The sequence below is a fragment of the Herpailurus yagouaroundi genome, unplaced genomic scaffold (assembly GCF_014898765.1).
Source record: "Herpailurus yagouaroundi ecotype Mexico unplaced genomic scaffold, PumYag 100, whole genome shotgun sequence".
Classification (NCBI taxonomy): domain Eukaryota; kingdom Metazoa; phylum Chordata; class Mammalia; order Carnivora; family Felidae; genus Herpailurus; species Herpailurus yagouaroundi.
Genome location: NW_024412391.1, coordinates 37141353 through 37163236, shown reverse-complemented (window position 1 = coordinate 37163236; position 21884 = coordinate 37141353). Strand labels below are relative to the sequence as shown.

Sequence of the window (21884 nt, the reverse complement as noted above, 5' to 3'; positions counted from 1 at the left end):
GTTTAACACTGCTTTATAAAAGAAATGCTTTCTCTTAGAAACTGTGAATAAATGAGTTAACGTTTTAAGGACAGAAACACCGCTTGATAGTTAAAGGAATTCTGTGGTAACTATAAGTTGAAAAAAATTAATTCTGTTAAAAGCCATCCCTTTTTTTTTTAATTTTTTTTTTTAATTTTTTTTTTTTTTTTAACGTTTATTTATTTTTTTGGGACAGAGAGAGACAGAGCATGAACGGGGGAGGGGCAGAGAGAGAGGGAGACACAGAATCGGAAACAGGCTCCAGGCTCTGAGCCATCAGCCCAGAGCCCGACGCGGGGCTCGAACTCACGGACCGCGAGATCATGACCTGGCTGAAGTCGGACGCTTAACCGACTGCGCCACCCAGGCGCCCCTTTTTTTAATTTTTTAATGTTTATTTATTTTTGAGAGAGACAGAGACAGAATGCGAGTGGGTTAGGGGCAGAGAGAGAGGGAGACACAGAACCCGAAGCAGGCTCCAGGCTCTGAGCTGTCAGCACAGAGCCTGATGTGGGCTCGAACTCACAAGCTGAGAGATCATGACCTGAGCCGAAGTCAGACGCTCAACCGACTGAGCCACCCAGGCACCCCCATCCCTTCCTTTTTGAGGTTGTTGTCAACAGATTATTTTACTTTATTCAACTAAGAGATTTTATTTGAAAGCAGACTTTAATCCAGTCACCAAAGAAAATCGCTTTCCTTTTATGCATTCAGGCTCTTATACTAAGTCTCCTCATTGGAGATGACTTTTTTGTTTGTCTTAAATTCAAGTGAGTTCACATACAAGTGTAGTCTTGGCTTCAGGAATAGAACCCAGTGATTCATCACTTATGTATAACACCCAGTGCTCATCCCAACAAGTGCTCTCCTTAATGCCCATCACAAATTTAGCCCATCCCCCCACCCACCTCCCAGCAACCCTGTTTGTTTTCCATATTTAAGAGTCTCTTATAGTTTGCCTCCCTGTTTTTATCTTCTTTTTCCTTCCTTTCCCCTAAGATCATCTGTTGTGTTTCTTAAATTCCACATATGAGTGAAATCATTTAACTGTTTCTTTCCTATGAAGCTGTGTGATTAGATTCCTCATCTGTATCTGGGCTTTGATTCCTTCTACAAAATGAGGGGGTCGTAGGGAACGAGGAGGCTGGATTAGATGATCTCTAAGACTCATATGGCTCTAACAATTTATGAATCCTTAAATATGTAAAAAGGAAAAATTAAAAACAGCCATTTTGAAAAAGTCCATTAGTTCTAAAGAACCCTGGGTTCTAACCCCAGATTTTCTACTAACTAACTGTGTGACCTGAGCAAATCACTTGCAAGCTCTGGGCCCTTGTTGCTTCGTTGGTGTAATGACAGATTAATTGGATGGTTCCCCAAATCGTTGCAGCCCCAAAATACATACTTCCTAGAAAGCTAGGTTTAAGGTGGTTTTTTTGGAAGTTCAACTGCAAAATGTCATGGCACACAGGTATGAATACAATTTAAAATATTTTTCTCATGTTTTATTCTGTGTTTAAGAAAGAATGAACTATATACCAATAATTAAAAATAAAGTCATTTTCAGTTATACAAGATTGGAGTATCATATGTTGCTCAACAGTCTCAGAGATAAAATTCAATTTTTAACTCTTTGATTTCTGTCTCTTCATTCTGAGCAACGTCATATTCCTGGGGCCTGTCCCTCTATGCAGAGGTGATACAGAGGTCCTCTGTCCTCCCCTACTGCAGAAGCCCTGGCCTGCTCTGTGGCTCCTGTGACAGAAAGTGGGCCCCAGGGGAACAGTGAAGGTCACTGGGAGCAGGGGCAGATCCAAAGGGCAGAGACTATTGTTATTAGCTTTTGCCATTTACTATTTTTAGCATGTTTATTTGCAAGTATCTTGATATGCCGCTGCCGTCCATATCCAAAGAGGGTTTTTTGGATTTGTTTTGTTTTAGCAGGCTTCATTAAAATTCTGTTTCAGTTTTACTTCATCACAGACACTCTGGAGTGTGCCTTTTAAGAGTGTCCATAAGACTCAGGGATAGTTGTACTCGTGAAAGATTAAGGGAATTAGCAAACTTTATGAGCCATAACCAATTCTCTATTCAACTCAGCTGAAGTTTAATCTATTTATTTTCTTAGCTAGTATAGTCCCATCCTCCCAATATACATATTTCTCTCCTTTGCCTAAATCTATTCTGTGGGTGTTCTCTAAAGATAGGATATGAGAGTGATATGAGAACTTACGTTGTTGGCTATCTGGGTAACAGCTATTAGGCTGAAGTAACCACTTCCAAAATGCCTGACTGCAGGAGCCCTGACTGTTACAGTTTTCTTTTTTCCAAAGCTAGCCCAAATGCTTAGAAGAAAGCCCACATACCAGCAGATATCCTAAGTAGGGGAAAGTGAAGACAGAGAGGAAACATGAACTAATTGCACAAAAGTATACTGCATTAGTCTTGCTCTAGACCAATCCTCAAGAAAAAGATAACTATTACATCCAAAATTCAAAGGTAGCGGAGGATTTTTAAAGAAATACTTCTACTATCGGACATCTGGAAAGAGTACTGAGCATGACACCCATTCCGCTCTACCACGGAGTCCATCAAAACGGTGTGAGTGCCAGCTGTCTGGAGGGGACCCAGGATGTAGACACAGTCCTCACATTTCACTTCACCCGCGGATTGCCACCTCTCCGACTCTACAGCTATCAGCACCGCTTTTAATTCAAAAATGATTCCACCGAGAAGCTTACAAGAATTCAGTGTTGGATTATACACCAACAACTACTCCCTATAAGGAAGCATGAAGTACAAGAGGAGCAAATAAGTACAGTTTCAAAGGACTGATACCACCTTCTTTCTGTTCCTTAACAACATCTATGAGTGAAGGAAACAGGGACACAACAAGTCCAGATAACCTCTTCTGGGAAGTAGGGATGCCTCTCTGTCTTTTGATCAAGGACAATTAACAACAAAGGAAAAAGAAGGAAATCTTTTGGTCATTCCAGAAAAAAAGACTAAGTCATTTAAATGGACAGGAATATTAGATGGCCATCAGAGTGTGAAAGTGACATTTTATATCAGGAGACAATAACAGCATAATTAAGATATGACAGGAAAGAAATGTGAGGCAAGGATTATCTACCAAATCAAACCGACTTTCACAAATAAAGGCCACACACTGTAATGTGCATGCAGAAGACAAGGAATATTGGCCCCACGAGCCTTTCTAGAGGAATCTAGTAGGAAAAAAGAGCCTCAGACAATCAAAATGACTGGGAAACACTGATATAAAATGTATCAGTGGGCATTAAATCTATATTTACTTGAAGAACTAAGATTAAGCCATAAAAAAGAATATGGGGGTGACTGGGTGGCTCAGTCGGTTAAGCATCTGACTTCAGCCCAGGTCATGATCTCATGGTTTGTGAGTGCAAGCCCTGCACTGGGCTCTGTGCTGACAGCTCAGGGCCTGGAGCCTGTTTCAGATTCTGTGTCTCCTTCGCTTTCTGCTCCTCCCCTGCTCGTTCTCTCTCTCTCTCAAAAATAAATAAACTTTAAAAAATTTTAAAAATAAAAATAAATTTTAAAAATCTTTAATAAGTAAATAAAAAAGAATACATTATGTAATGAATATATACTCTGACAAGGTAAATCAAGTATAATTCTCAAGAATGGGAGGAGGAAAGGGGCGCCTGGGTGGCGCAGTCGGTTAAGCGTCCGACTTCAGCCAGGTCACGATCTCGCGGTCCGTGAGTTCGAGCCCCGCGTCAGGCTCTTGGGCTGATGGCTCAGAGCCTGGAGCCTGTTTCCGATTCTGTGTCTCCCTCTCTCTCTGCCCCTCCCCTGTTCATGCTCTGTCTCTCTCTGTCCCAAAAATAAATAAAAGTTGAAAAAAAAAAATTAAAAAAAAAAAAAAAAAGAATGGGAGGAGGATGGGGAGGGAAGATGCTAAGTAGAATAAGGTTTTAATTATTTATTACCTGAGATTAAAGGAATATTACTTCCAATGCTTAAAAATAGAGAAAATGAGGGGAAAAAATAAGTTACTAGTTAATTTCAGTACTGCTTACAGTAGGGGACCTAGAGAAAATTAGAAAGGGGAGACTAGGAATTTTTTAAAAATATTAGTGTACAGGAAGACAAGATAAGAGTACAAACCTTCATAGTTATCAAAAAATTATAAAAAAGAAAGGTTGCTAATAAAATAGACCACATAGTAAAAGATTATTCACATAAAAGCCTTATTTATCTATTTAAATATAACAAAGCAATACAACTGAACTGAACTCCAATGTATTAATATGTATATCACATATATATTTTATACTCACATAGTATAGAGGTAGAAAATGTGTAGAGTATGTTAATATTTAAGAAAAGAAGGAAGTCAGGGCACCTGGGTGGCTTAGTCAGTTAAGCGTCTGACTCTTTTAAATTTTTTTTTTTAACGTTTTTATTTATTTTTGAGACAGAGAGAGACAGAGCATGAACAGTGGAGGGGCAGAGAGAGAGAGGGAGACACAGAATCTGAAACAGGCTCCAGGCTCTGAGCTGTCAGCACAGAGCCCGACGCGGGGCTCGAACTCACAGACCCTAAGATCATGACCTGAGCTGAAGTCGGACGCTTAACCGACCAAGCCACCCAGGCACCCCAAGCGTCTGACTCTTAATTTCAGCTCAGGTCATGATCTCACGGTTCCTGAGGTCAAGCCCTGGGTCAGGTTCTGCACTGACAGGGCAGAGCCTGCTTGGGATTCTGTCTCTCCCTCTCTCCCTGCCCTTCCCTTTCTCTCTCTCTCTCTCAAAATAAATATATAAACTTTAAACAAAAAAGAAAAAGAGGAAAAAATATAAATATATATCTTCTTAGAGTAAAAAACACAAAAAATAGTGCTTTTTTTTTTAATGGTTACTTATAGAAGGAGGAAATAGGGTGGAAAGGATAGGATAGAATCTTGACACCTCTGAATAAGCCACATTCTGTAGATCTGTCTTGAAACTACGTAAATCATTTACTAAGTAATCGTGTAAGAAAATTACATTTTTAATTAAAAACCAAAATACAATGAAACAAACGAACCTAAATGTGTATCATTGGGTAGTAAGCATAACTACATAGAGGAATGATTCCAAGTGACTTCAAAATACTCTAGTAGTAAAACACGGAAAAGAAACTAAACAAACAAGCTAAAAACAAACACCCTAGTAGAATCTACACTAACGACACAAAGAACCACAACCAGAATTTTAGCTATTTTTAGGTGCCATGTTGTTGGAGGTATGTGATATGTGTATTGTGAGATCACTGTATATCTACACACTGTGAGATAAAGCACATGAGTAATGACAGAACAGTTTCCCTCAGTAGTGAGAACTGGATTCTCCGCATGAGAGAAAAGATACAGGTGTAAGGTCAAAGAAGTTAACTAAAGCCTTATTACCCTGAATTTAAATGGAAAGTATTTGTTTGAACTCATGGTGGATTTTATCTTTTTTTTTTTTTTTTTAACATTCATTCATTTTCGAGAGACAGAGTGTGAGGGAGGGAGGGGCAGACAGAGAGGGAAGACACAGAATCTGAAGCAGGCTCCAGGCTCCCCACTGTCAGCACAGAGCCTGATGTGGGGCTCAAGCCCACAAACTGTGAGATCATGACCTGAGCCGAAGTCGGGTGCTTAACCGACAGCCATCCAGGTGCTCTATGATTTTATCTTTAATGCCCACGTGTGTGCACACACCCTTCAGACTGAAAGCATAAGTGGAAAGGTGGAGGCTCACATTTTACTTATTTGAAGTTTGAGTACCTGATTCTTACACATTTCAAATACATCATTTTGCCATTTTAAAATGTGATCTGAAAAATATTCAAAAAAATATTTTCTAATTCCCTAACAATAAACTGGATGAGGATGTGTTAGGAGTCTTTCTAACACCTGCTTTCCCAAAAGCCTTTTATACTGTTCTCTAAAGGCCCTGAAAGTTTCTGGTGCTTGGAGAGAAAGAAAAAAAAAAAAAAAAAAAAATCACAGCCTATTTTCCAATTCTTCATCATAGCTGAGGTACAAAATTAGAAAATGGGTAACAATACCATAAGTGATTGAAATCTGCAGAAATTCTTAGAAAGTATGCATATCCAGGCTGTTACTTGGTTACCCTACTCTGTCATCTTTCTTCTGGCTTGAACTGCACCTGCTAAAATGCCCCTGCGAGCACGTCTCAACCACCACCGCAAAGACAGGAAGGATAAGGTGTTGGCAGATATGAGATCTTGCCAGTTTTGTCAACAGGCTCAAAATGAAATTCTGAGTTTCTTCATTTCAACCCACAGAGAGGAAAGATCATCCTATGGATATAAAATTGCTGGGTAGGAGTTTTCCCCGCTGCTAATATTTCCACCGCCCCTTAAAGCTCTAAGCGGGGAATCCTCAGACTTTTTCTAAAAAAGCCAAACAGTAAATGTTTAAAGCTTCACATGCTTTATGGTCTCTGTCAGATATACCCAGCTCGGTCACTGTAGCATGAAAGCAGCCACATGCAATACATGAACAGAAAAATGTGATTTTCCTCCAGTAAAACTTGATTTATAGACAACAAGACTTAATTTCATATTCTTTTGCATGTCATGAAGTATTATTTTTCTAATTTTTTCAACCGCTGAAAAAGGTAAAGACCATTCTTACCTTGCGGCCTCTCCCAAACAGGTGGCAGATAGCTGTTTGCCAACCCCTGCTCTAAGCCGCTTACCTGACGAGAGATAGGCCCCACTGACCCTGCACCGCTTCTAATGAACACCTTACTGCCTCAGACGCTCTACAAGCAAGCTGAGAGCTGTGTTAGGACCAAACATCACTTTCTTTTTGAAACTGTAAGTCATCACGAAAGACACAGAAATTGTCCACAAAATATGAGCCTCTTTAGCAAAGCTGCCAAAACACTGGCTGCTCTGTGGCTTGATGCAGATGAAACTTCCATCAATTCCCAGAATATCAGATTTGCGACTTTCCTGAAGTTTCCTTCCTCATCTAAATTAATACAGTGGCTTTGAGCTCTGAGCGAAAAGGCCTGATTCCTTCTGGGCTTCTGTCCAAATTTCATGTGTTTGAAAGTTGTATTCAGTGCCAGGGGATTTTAAACTTATTTTACAGAGACTTTCAGTATGCATCCTGAATGAATAAGGTGAGATAAGCCTATGTATTTAATTCTCTGCCCCACTGACATGACTGAGAAAACAGGAAATCAGGTAGAATGCCAAATGCACGGTTTAGCCACAAACAGGAGAGGAGTGAGGGAAGCACCAAGCAGCGTGTCAGTCATCACTGGCAAGCTAGCTGGGGAGGGAATAAAGGGAAGTCCCCGGTCAGAGCTTCACCTAAACCCCACCTTGGAGCAGCAGAGATGAATGATAAAGCCAGGTCTGTGAACAGCTGACAAGGAGCGATTCTCGCGCTCTGGAGGCTAGGACTAAGGAATCCCAGAGCGAGGCTCTCAGCTAACCCGGGGTGGTTATGGTACACTGAACGCCGTGGGCCCATGGCCGTGGCTGGCTCTGCTCACTCTGACTCTGGAGGAGGGCTGCAAGGCTGCTCTGCCGGGCTGGTTGGAGGAGGTGCTAACTTCTAGCCGCTGAGGCAGACTGAGAGGGGAGCTCAGTCACTGCACGGTGAAAACTCCCTTTCCTACATTCCCTCCCCCCACAATCCACCTGCCACAACTCCGTACCCCAAACAGAATAATTATACTTCCACGGTGGAAATATTATAAAAAATTTAAATTATCACCCTATTCTTGGGTCTGTACCTGAAAGATTTAACAAAGATCCACATGCTTTTATTCAAAATTAATCTCAACTCCCTAACACTAAGCAATCAGATATCCCATTCTGTAGATGAGCTGGGGAAAAGTAATTGGACATTAACAAAACATTCGGCATTTCAAAAGAAGAAAACTAATTTTAAAAACAGGACAAGGGGCACCTGGATGGCTCAGTCAGTTAAACATCTGACTCTCGATTTCAGCACAGGTCACGATCTCAGGGTGTATGGGATAGAGCCGTGCGTCGGGCTCTGTGCTGATGGTGCAGAGCCTGCTTGCGATTCTCTCTCTCTGTCACCCTCTCTCTCTGACCTCCCCTGCTCATGCTCGTGTTCTCTCTCTCTCAAAATAAATAAATAAACTTAAAAAAATAAATAAAAGATAAAAGCAGAACAAGTGCTCTCTTCTGAAACAGACTTGTTTCAAGAAACAGGAAGAAATATTTTAGTGTCTAATATATATTTTCAAATTTTCAGCAAGATTTAAGCACTAACAAAACAAAACAAGCACTAACGGGCATGAAAAGGAAACCATCGGGATGCGTAAGTATACTCAGAATGTCAAAGAAACAATAACCACATCCTAAAAGAACTCAGAACACAGAACACTGGATGCTGCAGGAAACAAAATCAAACAAATGAGAAACCTTATATAAGAAATTCTCCCAACGTCAGAGTAAAAAAGTTAAGGAGATGAAAATTATTAATTAATAAGAGAAACAGGGAACAGATTTGGGAGATGGAACTAATGTACATATAATAGGAGCCTTGGAGGGTCTGAATAGAGCAGGCCACTTAGAAGCAAGAAGAGGAGATAAAGAAGAATGAGAAGACAGTCTGCCTGGGCTGAAAAACGACCTGAGTTTTCAATTTAAAGGGTTTATTTATAGAGGAAACACTAATTTTTACAAATCTACAATCAGACAAATACTGGCCAATTTCTGAGTTTCAAAGAAAATATTCTAAAAGCATTTTATCCAGACAGAGAGAAAGAAAGGTAAGTTTCCAACAAAGGGGAGGCAGTGGCACCAGCCTTTATTCCACAGTATTTATTTTTTTTTATTTTTTTAATTTTTTAATTTTTTAATTTTTTTTTTCAACGTTTATTTATTTTTGGGACAGAGAGAGACAGAGCATGAACAGGGGAGGGGCAGAGAGAGAGGAAGACACAGAATCGGAAACAGGCTCCAGGCTCTGAGCCATCAGCCCAGAGCCCGACGCGGGGCTCGAAATCACGGACCGCGAGATCGTGACCTGGCTGAAGTCGGACGCTTAACCGACTGCGCCACCCAGGCGCCCCAATTCCACAGTATTTAAAAGCCAGATGGCAAAGGACAGTTGAAAGGGTCTGGGGGGAAAGACTGCTACCATAACGCTGGCAGATCCTCTGGGATAAACAAGAACTCATAAAGCAAAGGATACACACATCCTTTCCCAGCCAATTACTCAACGTTTACCAACAACTGGGAATAAAGTCAGAACATGATTCCAATAATTGGAAAGACTACAGAAATGAGCAATAAACAGTGAAATGACTCGAATTCAATTTAAATGACTATAGTTGATGTACTGTCACCCTTAACAAAAAAACTTTTGAAAAAGATAAAGAAGATACATGAATAAAAATCTGGATTTAAAACCCCAGATCAGGGGCGCCTGGGTAGTTCAGTTGTTTGAGCATCCGACTTTGGCTTAGGTAATGATCTTGTAGTTTGTGAATTTGAGCCCTGCATGAGGCTTGCTGCTCTCAGAGCATAGCTTGCTTCAGATCTTCTGTCCTCATCTCTCTGTCCCTCCCCCGCTTGTGCACACTCTCTCTCTCTCTCAAAAATAAATAAAACATTAAAAAAACATCCCAGATCATGTAAACCACAATTATGGATGGAGGGGGAGGGGTAGTACAAAGAAAAATCATATACTAAATATCTCCTATTTTACAAGAAAAGAAAGTATATAGCTTCTGACAATAACAGAAATGTCAATTTTACAATTATGTCTTTTAGAATTTGAAAGCATAATTATTAAAAAGAAATACAGTTAACACTAGAGCAAAGACTTTGGTTTCATAGAAACTATGGTGGGTGCGAAGCTCAACTCACAAATTGTGTGAATAAAGTACCGATCTCTCCAAACTTCCGCTATCTCATCTACCAAATAGGGATGACAATGTTTCTTTATTATAGGTTTATTTTGACAAGTGACTAAAATCAAGTGTGTAAAGTATATAGCCCACTGCCTGACTGTGGAAGTTCAGCTATAATAAAAGGGGTGGGTGGGGGTAAGGTGATACATATAACAAAGGAAGAGAAAATAAAATGTAAAGCAAATAGCCGAATTAAACAGTGAGCAGAAATATCAAACATATCAAATTAATCAAACATATCAATTATTACGATACTGAAGAGGGATTACATTTTTCTACTAAAACACAAAGACCTTCAGACAAAATTTTTTAAAAAATACAGATACTCTTGTTATTTTTAAAAAGACAACATCATTATTTACTCAACATATATGTGAGTATATACTATGTACCGGCCACTGTTCTAGGACCTAGGGATATAGTAGGAAACAAAAGACAAAGCCTCAGACCCATTCAGATTTGGGGGCAGCACATTCCAGGCTGAGGCCTGGGCATGCTTAGAGAAAAGTGACCAAGAGGAAGAAGGTACATGAGTTCAGAGACAGAACTGAGAAGGTCGGGGCCAGATTCCATAAGACCTCTCAAGCCATGTCTGGACTGGGATTTTACTATCACTGAGAAGGTGAGTCACTGGAGAGCTCTGAGCAAGAGTGATATGGTCCAATTCCCCTTCCTCGACAGTGAAAGTACACCATTCTGACTGGTGTACTAGAAATTGACCTAAAGGCAGTAAGAGTAGAGGTAGAAAGATCAATGAGAAAATTAGTGTAATAATCTAGTAAAGAGATGATAGTGTCTCAGATAAGGGTGGTAGCAGTGGAGATGGTAAGGAAGCAGTTGGACTCCTCCGGACATAGTTTGAAAGATTAGGTGACTGTTTGGATGTGGGAAGAGAAAGAAAAAGAGGAGCCAAGGATGACTGCCAGCCTTTTGGCCAGAGCCGTGGAAGGATGTGGTTGCCCACAGCTGAGATGGGAAGAGTAAGGGAAGAGCAGGTGTGGGAGACAATGACTGGGCATCCTGTCTCAGATGTGTGAAATCTGAGAAGCCCTTTATGGGGAGAGGGAAGGGTAAAAGAAATAGCCAGTCAGATCTTTGAATCTGAGAGGACAGAACCAGAGATGTACATTTAATAGTGATCAGCATATAATATCATGAAACCAGGTCAATTTACCCAGGAAAGAAGTGCAGATTGAGAAAGAGAGGTCCCAGGATGAAGGCCTGGAACATATCACTGTCTAAAGATGGAGGACAAGAGGAAGAACCAACCGGGGGGTGGAGAAAGAATGGCCAATGGAGTAGAATAAAAACCAGAAGAGTGAGAGGTCTTAGAAGCCAAGAGGAAAGTAGGAGAGAATGAACAAGTGTCAAACCTGACTGACAGGACAAGGAAGATGATGACTGAGACTGTCCGTTGGATTTAGCGATGGAGAGGTCACCGGTGACCTGGACAAGGGTGGACTAGTGGAGAAGAGGGGGAAAGCCTGAAAGGCAGGGTAGGAAAGACAAAGGGAAGAGAATAGACACAACTCATAAGGAGCTTTATTATAAGGAGCAGGAAATTGAAAACATCAGTAATTCAAGAGACAAATGGATCTAGAGATGATTGTCAAATGTCAGGATACTTGATGATGCAAGAGAGAGGGAGTATATTGCTATAGTGACAAAGATTTTTTAAAACTAAAAGGCAAATAAAAGAAAGCAAAAACTTAAAAAGTACAGCAATGTAAGAATAGGCATAGTAGAATCCAAGACAAAAAGCATTAAATGGGATAGAAATTAATATATATTTCTGATAAACTATGGAACTTAACTAGTTAAACAAGTCTTCCCCATAAGAGTACTTCAAGACTATAAAACTTCCTTGCATTTTTAAACTGATCCAGACTCAAAAGGAACATATTTCAATTCATTTGAACAAACTAGCAGAAACCTGATACCAAAAACTGACAGAAAAGGGAAGAAGAAACAAAGTTAAATCTTTGTTACAAAAATTGATAAAATGTCTTAAAGAAAATAGGAGTAAATTAAATCCAGCAACGGATTACAAGAAAACCAGATAAAATCCAGACAGGATTTATTCCAGAAATAAACTGATAGCTCCACATAGACAACAGGACTATAATTATTCATATTATTATTTAAAAGTAGAAAAATAGGGGTGACTGAGTGGCTCAGTCGGTTAAGCATCCGACTTCAGCTCAAGTCATGATCTCACAGTCCATGAGTTCAAGCCCCACGTTGAGCTCTGTGCTGACAGCTCAGAGCCTGGAGCCTGCTTCAGATTCTGTGTCTCCCTCTCTCTCTGCCCCTCCCCTGCTGATGCTCTGTCTCTCTCTGTCTCAAAAATAAATAAGAACATTAAAAAAATTTTTTTTAAGTAGAAAAATAATTAAAATTGTCTCAGATATTAAAAGATTATTAAATATAAATCCATTTAATATTCAGGATAACAAAAAATTATTTAGGCATAGAAAGGTATTGCCTCAACATGATAAAGAATATCCATCTGAAACCCACTGCCAATGAAAACCATATATGATGATCAAACATTTGAGGCATTGCTAAACAAGTCAAGAACAAGAGAATAATGCCAACTACAATCATTACTTTTCAATAGGGTCTTGGAAATTTTAGTCAGTGTAGTAAAACAAGGAAAAGACATTTTTAAAAGTATAGCTATAAGAAAGAAAAAAGATAAAATTATCATTTTTTTTGCAAATTATACAGCAATCTGAGTAGAAAACTCAAGAGACTAAAAGGAAAAATTATTAAAACTCTTTTTTAAGTTTCATCAAAATGGCAGTATGCCCAACACGGATAGGAATCGATAGCTTTTTACAGACTATACTAGGTAGATTCTAATTAAAAATTCTACTTCCAAAAGCAAGCTCTCTCTTCCCAAAAATCTCTCTGGTGCAGTGCCATCCAGTACAAAGGTAGTGTGAGCCATATATGTAATTTTAAACAGTCTAGTTGTCACATTAAAAAAAAAAGGCGAAATTAATTTTAATATGTTTAATATGTCCAAAGTATCATTTTTAAAAGTTTATTTTGAAAGAGAGAGAGAGAGAGAGAGAGAGAGAACAAGCACAAGCAGGGGAAGGGAAGAAGAGAGAAATAGAGAGAGAGAGAGAGAGAAAAAAAATCCCAAGCAGTCTCCAAGCTATCAGCATGGAGCCCGACATGGGGCTTGAACTCACAAACTGTGAGATCATGACCTGAGCCAAAATCAAGAGTCAGATGCTTAACTGACTGAGACACCCAGACACCCTCAAAATATTATTTTAACATCTAACAATATTTTAAAACAACTTTTGAGATATTTTCATTCTTTTTTCAAGGAGCCTTAAACATCATGGGGTTTGTTTGTTTGTTTGTTTGTTTGTTTGTTTGTTCTGACAGCACATCTCAATGGGAATAGCCACATTTCAAGTCCTCACTTGACGTCACCTATGGTGACCATCAATGGTCAAGCCATCTATGGTCAAGGGCCATTGGTGAAATAGGACAGTGTAGCTCTAGTAGACTTAGCTGTGTGCCTAAGAAAATTTGGGGCCTAAGAAAATACGGTTGGGACTTACAAACTTGAAAATCTCAAAACTTCTAAGGAACATAAAAAGACATTTTAGTAAAAGGACAAACATATGACATATGCCCAGAAGGAAGTCCCAATACTGTAAAGATACCAATTTTCTCCTTCAACTTATTATATAAATGGAACATAAGCCTGGTCAAATTTCCAATGACTCTTTGGGGGAAGATCTGACAAAATGATTCCAAAGACTGGAAGCATAAATGTCAAAGAATAGCAAGAAAATTTGAAAATAACAAGTAAAAACGTTTGGAGTTTGTCATATCAGATATCTAAGTATCAGTTTTTATATATTTCATCAATTTATAAACATTAAAACAATGCAATACTGGAAGTTTGATAAAGAGACTATAAAAACTACTATAGGTAAGAATTTAATATATGATAGGGGGTATTATAAATAAGTGGGAAAGGAATATGTTAGTAAATACATGTATTGGAACCACTTATAAAAAATGTACAGTACACATGTCTATTTTATATCTTACACCAAAATAAATACTGCATGACTTTTTAAGTGAAAAAATAGAAAGCCGTAAGGTGACAGAAGTCTGTAGTTGAACATTTACATATTTATATAATTCTGAAGTAGGGGGCCTCTTAATAGAAATCATAAAGTAAAAGAAAAACAGACTGGTGATAAAATACTCTATTTATCAAAAACATTTAAAAAGCTAATTTCAAACTGGTAAAATGGATCCAGTATACATAAACAATAAAAATACTAATACATACTAAATATTATATATAAAATACTAAAAATACTATTACATAAGTAGCTTGTATAGATCAGTAAGAGAAAAAATGAACAATACAAAAGAAAAAAGAGAGGGTTAACGACAAACAGGCCAACTTACAAAAGAAAGGACAAATTTTCACCTATCAAATTGGCAAAGATGAAAAGACAGTGATTATGTTTGACAAAGGTACAAGAAATGGGCACTCTTGACCATGACATGGACAATCATTCTTGAGGGAAATTTGGCAGTATGTATGAAAAGCGTTAAAAACGTGTATCTTTCCCTTTTTCTGAGGTACCTAAACTAAGCAAATTCACAGAGACAGAAAGTAGAACAGATATTACCAGGAGCTGAGGGAGGACCAATGGGGAGCTACTAGTGAATGAGTACAGACTTTCTGTTTGGGATGATGGAAACGTTCTGGAAATGTATAATGGTGATGGTTGTACAACACTGTGAATATACGTAATGCCACTGAATTCTATACTCAAAAATGATTAAAATGGCAAACTTTAGGTTGCAATGTTATCACAATTTTTAAAAGTTTTTCCATTGCATGACTATAAACATTCATTAAACCATTTTTCTATTATTGAATATTTAGGTTTTTCCCAAATTTTTAACAATTAAAAATATGATTAAAACTTAGACCCAGTGTTTTCATTTGTTAGGATTTATCCTATGATAATAATGAAGAATATGGGTAAAGATATGTATTTTCTTCCTGGCCCTGTTTATAATAATAAAAAGTGGGAAATGTAAGTAACCAATATATAGGATTGGTCAAATAAATGATCATACACAGTGGAAAATTAGGCAGCTATTGAAAAGTATACTACAGACAAACATCTATTGATATTAAGGGGAAATGATTAAAAACAGTATGTATGTAAACTTTAAAGGAAGTAAATGCATAGGAAAGTACCTGGAAGAATATATAAATTTTTGTTAGCAGTATTACCAATGAGTGAATGGGATTTGTTATGTATTTATGCTTTTTTTTCTTGTTAGTATTTTTCTGCAATGAGCATGAACTCTCTTTCAAAAAAAAGCTAATAAAAGAAACTTAATTTTGAAGAAATCAATTAGTAACCCTCCCAGTTATTTTTCCTTTCTCAGAGGTAACACTGTGCTTTCACTTACTGTACAAAGTGCCCCCCCCCCCCCAAAGAAAACATCAGCTTGACAGATTGTTTATTATTATCTGACAGACCAGCAGGTATTTCTTTCCCTGAACTAAATAACTATGAATGTGGTTATATGAAGAAATCCCTAGGGCACCTGGGTGGCTCAGTTGGTTAAGTATCCAACTTCTACTCAGGTCATGATCTCACGGCTTATGAGTTCGAGCCCCACGTCAAGCTCTATGCTGACAGCTCAGGGGCTCCAGGCTTTGGATTCTGTGTCTCCCTCTCTCTCTGCTCCTCCTCTGCTCACGCTCAGTCTCTCTCTCTCTCAAAAATAAATACACATTTAAAAAAATAAAAAAATAAGAAATCCCTTTGGGCTTTGGTTTGCTTCTAAGCTGTGCAAAGTATCCAATGAAAATACTTTCTACTTTTGCTAATGAGGTGGGTTTCCTTTTAGAAATGAGGGAGATGCTGTCACTGAGGAGTAACGCTACATGTGAAGCATGTTAGACATTCAAGTATCTGACCGGAACCTAGTAAAATGAGAGCAAGAAAACCGTAATGCCTTATACAGTATCCCAAAAGCATATGCAACCGTAGAAGAAATAATATTATAATAGAGGTATATAGCAAACAGATCCAGTCCCAAAGGCATTTTTGTTTGGGTGTCCCATATAGTAGTTGTAAATCTAGAACAGGAAACTTAAAATAATTAAGATCACATATTTATAACATCATATTCAATTAGGTTAGAAAAGTGCAATTTCTGTCATCATGTCATAAAAAGATGTGTTTTTCTCTCAGATCTCTTATAAAGAAAAGTCTCCTCTATTGTTACAGATAGGGCTGTTTTCAATCAGTTACAAGGAGCAATTCAATTACTAGATGGTTTAGTGCAGTAACTGACTCCAGACTAATTTAATTTCTTTAGGTCTCTAAAGATCAATTGATCTGATTTGACCCATCCCCAAAGGCTGTTTAGGGAAAATTCAGACTTAAATACCTGGAAATGAAATCCAAAACCTTGGCCAATTTCACACTAGTTAGGTCATCTTGCAAACTTTCAGCTGGTCACAGAAGATGCTCTTTTTGCTCTCAGACCATTGAAAGCTACTCAGCTTCACGTTCATGTGACTGCTCCCCACATCAGGATGCTTATTCAATAAGTGGAAAATGTGCCTGCATGTATTATTAAATCTGCTGTTCTAAAGGGCAGTCAGTCTGGGGACTCACATCTCGTGAGCGCACGTGCAACTAAGAGGCTATTTTTACTGTAGGAGTAGTTTATTAAGACTACTAAAGTACACTTAGATGGGGCAAAAAAATAATAATATAATTATTTCATATTTTTATATTTATAAGGTATTTCATAAATGTTATCTTACTTGGTTCTCATAACAAACCTATGAAGTGAGCAGAGTTATTGTTCCCATAGGAAACAGACTCAGAGGCTAGGAGACTTCTCCAGGATCACTGTGCCAGTAAAAGGCAGAGCTGGGAGTCTAACTGATGAGTTTGTCCCCCAGTATATTATACCCATCCTTTGATTTGAGACAGAAGATAGGGCACACACTACAAAAACACACCACTACAGCCCCACTGAGCCACTGTCTTTATTCTTACCTGCTACCTGACTTAAACAGACAAGTTCCCTTATGATTCCACCTGTACACATCTCCTTTGCATCAGTGCCTCTGGCGTTCCAGAAACAAATGAAAAAGGTCACGCTTGAATGAGAGCAGCCTTTGCAAATGGACTCATTTGTCACCCACACTGCTGATGCTACATTCTCACTGACTTCAGTCTCAAGGCCTATCTGCTTGCCTTTGTCCCACCTAATTAGAGAGCTACCCACTTGGAGTCTCTCTGCAGTTTGCAATGGATTTTCTTTTCTTTTCTTTTTAAAAAAATTTTTTTTTAATGTTTATTTATTTTTGACAGGGAGAGAGAGAGAGAGAGAGAGAGAGAGAGCGAGAATGAGTGGGGGAGGGGCAGAGAGAGAGGGAGACACAGAATCCGAAGCAGGCTCCAGGCTCTGAGCTGTCAGCACAGAGCCCAACGCGGGGCTTGAACTCACGGACCGCAAGATCATGACCTGAGCCGAAGTCGGACGCTTAACTGACTGAGCCACCCAGGCGCCCATGCAATGGATTTTCAACCACAAGCTAAATTTTCTTTCCCTGATCTCAGCACCCACAGCCACTTGTCAAGCTCCCCAACCACTTAATGTCTCTCTTTTACTCAAATCCCATAGCACCTGCCCCACTTTCAGCCTATCCTGCTGGCTTCTCCACCTCCCCACTGAGTCTCTATATCTGTTTCTCCAACTCAAAACCACCCACCCCCCATGCTCTGCCACTTGGGAAGGCTGAGGGAAGGATCAGAAAGATGTTGTTAAAATGTGTAATTAGTTCTTCATCTGTAATTGCCAGGACAGGTTGGAAAGAAGTGCGGAGGTCAGGAGACATGCCCTTGTGGTAGGTAACACAGGGTGTGACAGAGACGTGTAGCAGTTAGTAGGGAAATCGCACAAAGATTTGGAGGTAAATTAAACCTAAAGGCTGGTGGTGAGGGTACACCACCTGTCAAAGACTTCAGGCCACATAAAAGAATAAGTTCAGAAGATAGAAAAGGTCTAAAGATCTAATGTGTAACATGGTGACTAGAGTTGATAACACTTTTTGTATAAGTGAAATCTGCAAAGAGAGGAGAACTTAAATGTTCTCATACAAAAAAAAAAAAGAAGTACAGAAAGTTACATAGTAGGTGTAAGAGTTACAAATAATCAGGTTGAAAAATCTTCTCCCTATGAAAAACACACATTTTTTTGACATTCCTATGGGCAAGCTATGGATCTCATTATAGTCATTACTCATCACATAGATGGCCTCGCAATGTGTGAACCATTTCAATTAAGTAAAAAGTGAAGTTACAGGCACACGATTGTCACTTGTCTTCTTAAAGGTCCTGAGATCTGATGTCTCTCCTACAACATAGACGCAGTCTACACCATAGGTAAAATATGTGCCTTGAATTAAATTAGATCTCCTTGCTTCGTTCGACATTCCAAACTACTCATATTCTTCATGCTAGCAAATATGTCCACTTCAGAAGGCAAAGGCTATCAAAATTCCATTTCTCTATAGATTGCCACTCGAGACATGAAGCTTAGTATCATCAAAAGGATTGAGTCGTTGATAATGAAGAAACCCTATTTTTTACAGTTGAGTAAATGTCCCAACCAAAAAAAACACTTCCTTGGAAATAGCACAGAGCAGATGAAGACATAGCAGCTGTCAAAGCTTAAGCAGCTGCATATCTAAGGGTTTATAGGTGGAAGGGGAAGTGGGGTGGCGAATCGGAGACTATCTACAGCAAGGTTATGGTTCTTTGGCGTTGAAAGGAGTGTGTTCCTACAAACTCACTCTTTTTTTTTTATCTTATCTGGACAAAAAAGTAAACAGAAAATTCTCATTACCTCTCAATGTCAGTGAGCCTGGAGGAGTCCCGGAATCCTTTGGCAAAAGGGTTGCTATCTATTTTCAGCTTGGTTATCTGGAAAGGAATGAATGGGCAACAAGACAGTATCATTTCCGAGGTTTGAGTTTGTTCATTTTCCATGCCACCCCAAGAAAACTTAACGTCTCTCAGGACTGTGGGAAGGGTGGAAAGTGACAGAGAAGTTCGAAGGAGGGATGGATCACAGCCGAGTGGGACACCTGATCAGGGAAGGCCTCAGAGAGGAGGGATTTGGAGACCGGCTAGTCCTGGAGAACAGGCTGAAGGTCAATGTATAGAGACAAATGGTGGGGGTGGAGCTTTGTGAACACTGTGGCTGCACTGTGAAGTATTGAAGAGGGCAGTGAGTGAGGGAGCTGTCTAGGCCAGCACTGGTGGGTGATGGGGAATAGAAACAAGAATGTTGCCTCATGCTGAGTTGGCAGCATCATTTGTGAATCCTATAGGCACATACATATACCACAATGGATGCAAAGATAAAATGGCCAATAATAGCTTCATGTTCAATACTAGATTGAAATCCATGACATAAATACATGATATAAAGCTTTCAGAGTATAATTTACCCCTGCTCCCCTTTCCATCTGACCAAATTAGAATCAGTCTTTTGTTATCCTCCTGTACAATGCTATTTATAGACTCCGTGCTTACACAGGAAAAAAAAAATTCCCTAATAAGAATCATAGTCTGAAGTCCTGAGTACCTACAATGTCCTAGTCATAATTCCCACAGTATTAATATTAATGTAAAAAGATCCATTAAATCATATGTACTTGTCCATCTAAAGAAATAGACATCAGGTTAAGAAGCAAAAAAATTAAAGAAACACCGATTAAAAGATACCTGACTTGTAAAATTCATGATTAGAGCCGAAAAGAACCCAGGAGGACCAGGACACGGCTAATAGATATCTGAATTAGAACCACAGACACCTTTAAACAGAGTCATAGGCCATTGGTATCAAAACAAGAACCCATGTAAATCTTTAGAGAGAAATGCACAGAACAGTCTTAACCTGAAGAAAAAGTTACAATTGAGGCACATCCTCCTCGTAAGCACTAAACAACAATCAAAATAACATGAAATACTCTTATGCCAAAATGCAACTATTCCTCTGATCAGTGTAGCCGCTGTTCATTTTAAATAACACCTAAAGAATTGCTTTTTTTCATTACAGAAGAAAGGCATTTTTTTCCATTTTGAGTTTTCTAAATATGAACTAACCAATGTACAAGCTGCAAAGAAGCTGTTTGCCTCACGTAAACTAGAACTTCCTGCGCTATCCTATTCAGAGACTGCACTACTCTGCCGTGAACACTGGCAGGATATAAGATTGATCACTGGATACTATAAGTCTTAAGAGTACTCGACAATATCTCACAAATGTTCATTTTTAGCCTTTTCACTCTAGTGCAGCCAAAAAAAAAAATTACTAATTTCCTTTTCAGCTTAGTTAATGGACATTGGTAAATAAGGAAGGAAATAAGAAAACTGTTCTTAGTGAATAACAACAGCTAATTTAAGTTTGCATATAAAGAAATAGCCAGGACCTCTGAGGTTGCCTGGTTGATGGCCACCCAGGGTTCATACAGAACCTTCTCTACCTCTCCACCACCACTTCCATAGCCATGGATTTCTCAAGGGTCAAGTCTGTGTCAGTCCTTCTTTCAGAGTAGGATTTAGGTTTGGGCTTTTGTTTGTTTATTTTATTTTTGTTTGGGGGGGGCAAGTGAGCAAAGGGCAGAGAGAGAAAGAGAGGAGAGAGAGAATCTCACAAGGGGCAGGGAGAGAGAAAGAGAGAGAGGGAGAAGTGGGGCTCACCCTGAAGTGGGGCTCGAGCTCACCCAATGCAGGGCTGGAACACACAAACCATGAGATCGTGACCTGAGCTGAAGTTGGATGCTTAACTGACTGAACGACCCAGATGCCCCAGGATTTAATTTTGAAGGTCAATTTTCAGGATGAAGGAGAAATTTTTTATTTGTTTGAAATAAACTGTAAACATCCTCTAAAGCACAAGCAACTCCTATGTTCTAAAAACACCAACAAGAGTTTTAAATCCTCAGATAGGAGCTATGTCTCTTTCTACTGAATAATTGTAAGTTAAAACGCTTTCTATTTCCAAAGTGCCTTATAGTTCATGAAAATGCTTTCACAATCATTCATCAGCACATCTTTAACGAGGACCGATTACCTATCCTGTACTATGCTAAATGTTGGATCGTGCAAAACTGAAGAACACATGGTCCCTGCCCTAACGGAGCTTAAAATTCCAAGGCACAAAGCAGAGGGATACATAGCTTCCCAGAACAGACGGTGACTTACAGGCCACTAAAGATGGTGGCACCATAGTCACTGAAGTGCTAGTGATGTTAAGGGTGAACCAAACCCAGATGAAAATTTCAAACCAAAACTGTGAGGTAGGACAGTATAGGCTTCCTTCAGGCTCAAGTCCTATAACCTAATGAATAAATTTTTAAAGTGAATAAAGTTTTACAGAGACAATGGCAGATATCTGATGGAAAAGCTAATTTTGAAAGAAGTTCTTTAACAACCATTCCAAATGTGACTACCAAGCTTTGTTTGAGTCTTCACAAACTAATAGAAAGTATGATCTATCTGGCATAATGATTAAAAGGCTGTTGATCTGCTTTGTCCCTGTAAAGGATTTTAAAAATTATATTCGCTCTTCTTCATTATTTTCAAAAGGTGAAGACTAGTGGCTCAGAACGTGATGACTGTCGTAGAGAATAAATACTCTCAGCATGTGTGTGTTGTTCGAGTGATACGTCACCATATCTCATATTACTGCCATGACTCTGAAGAAGTGAATCACATTCAACAGGTGTTCAGATATCTTTGGGATTTTCTTTCAGTATTGGAATTTTATTTTATTTTATTTTATTTTATTTTATTTTATTTTATTTTATTTTA

The 21884-nt window shown here is 38.9% G+C and overlaps 1 protein-coding gene across 2 annotated transcripts in view; it reads right to left on the bottom strand.

Annotated features, from left to right (window-relative positions):
* The window catches only part of TBX20 (T-box transcription factor 20), a 57097-nt gene that overhangs the window by 14338 nt on the left and 20875 nt on the right, over positions 1-21884 (bottom strand). For both annotated transcript variants that reach the window (XM_040472272.1, XM_040472274.1), the window contains one exon: positions 18910-18986. In XM_040472272.1, the coding sequence (XP_040328206.1) occupies positions 18910-18986 (77 nt within the window). The remainder of the gene's footprint in view (positions 1-18909; positions 18987-21884) is intronic.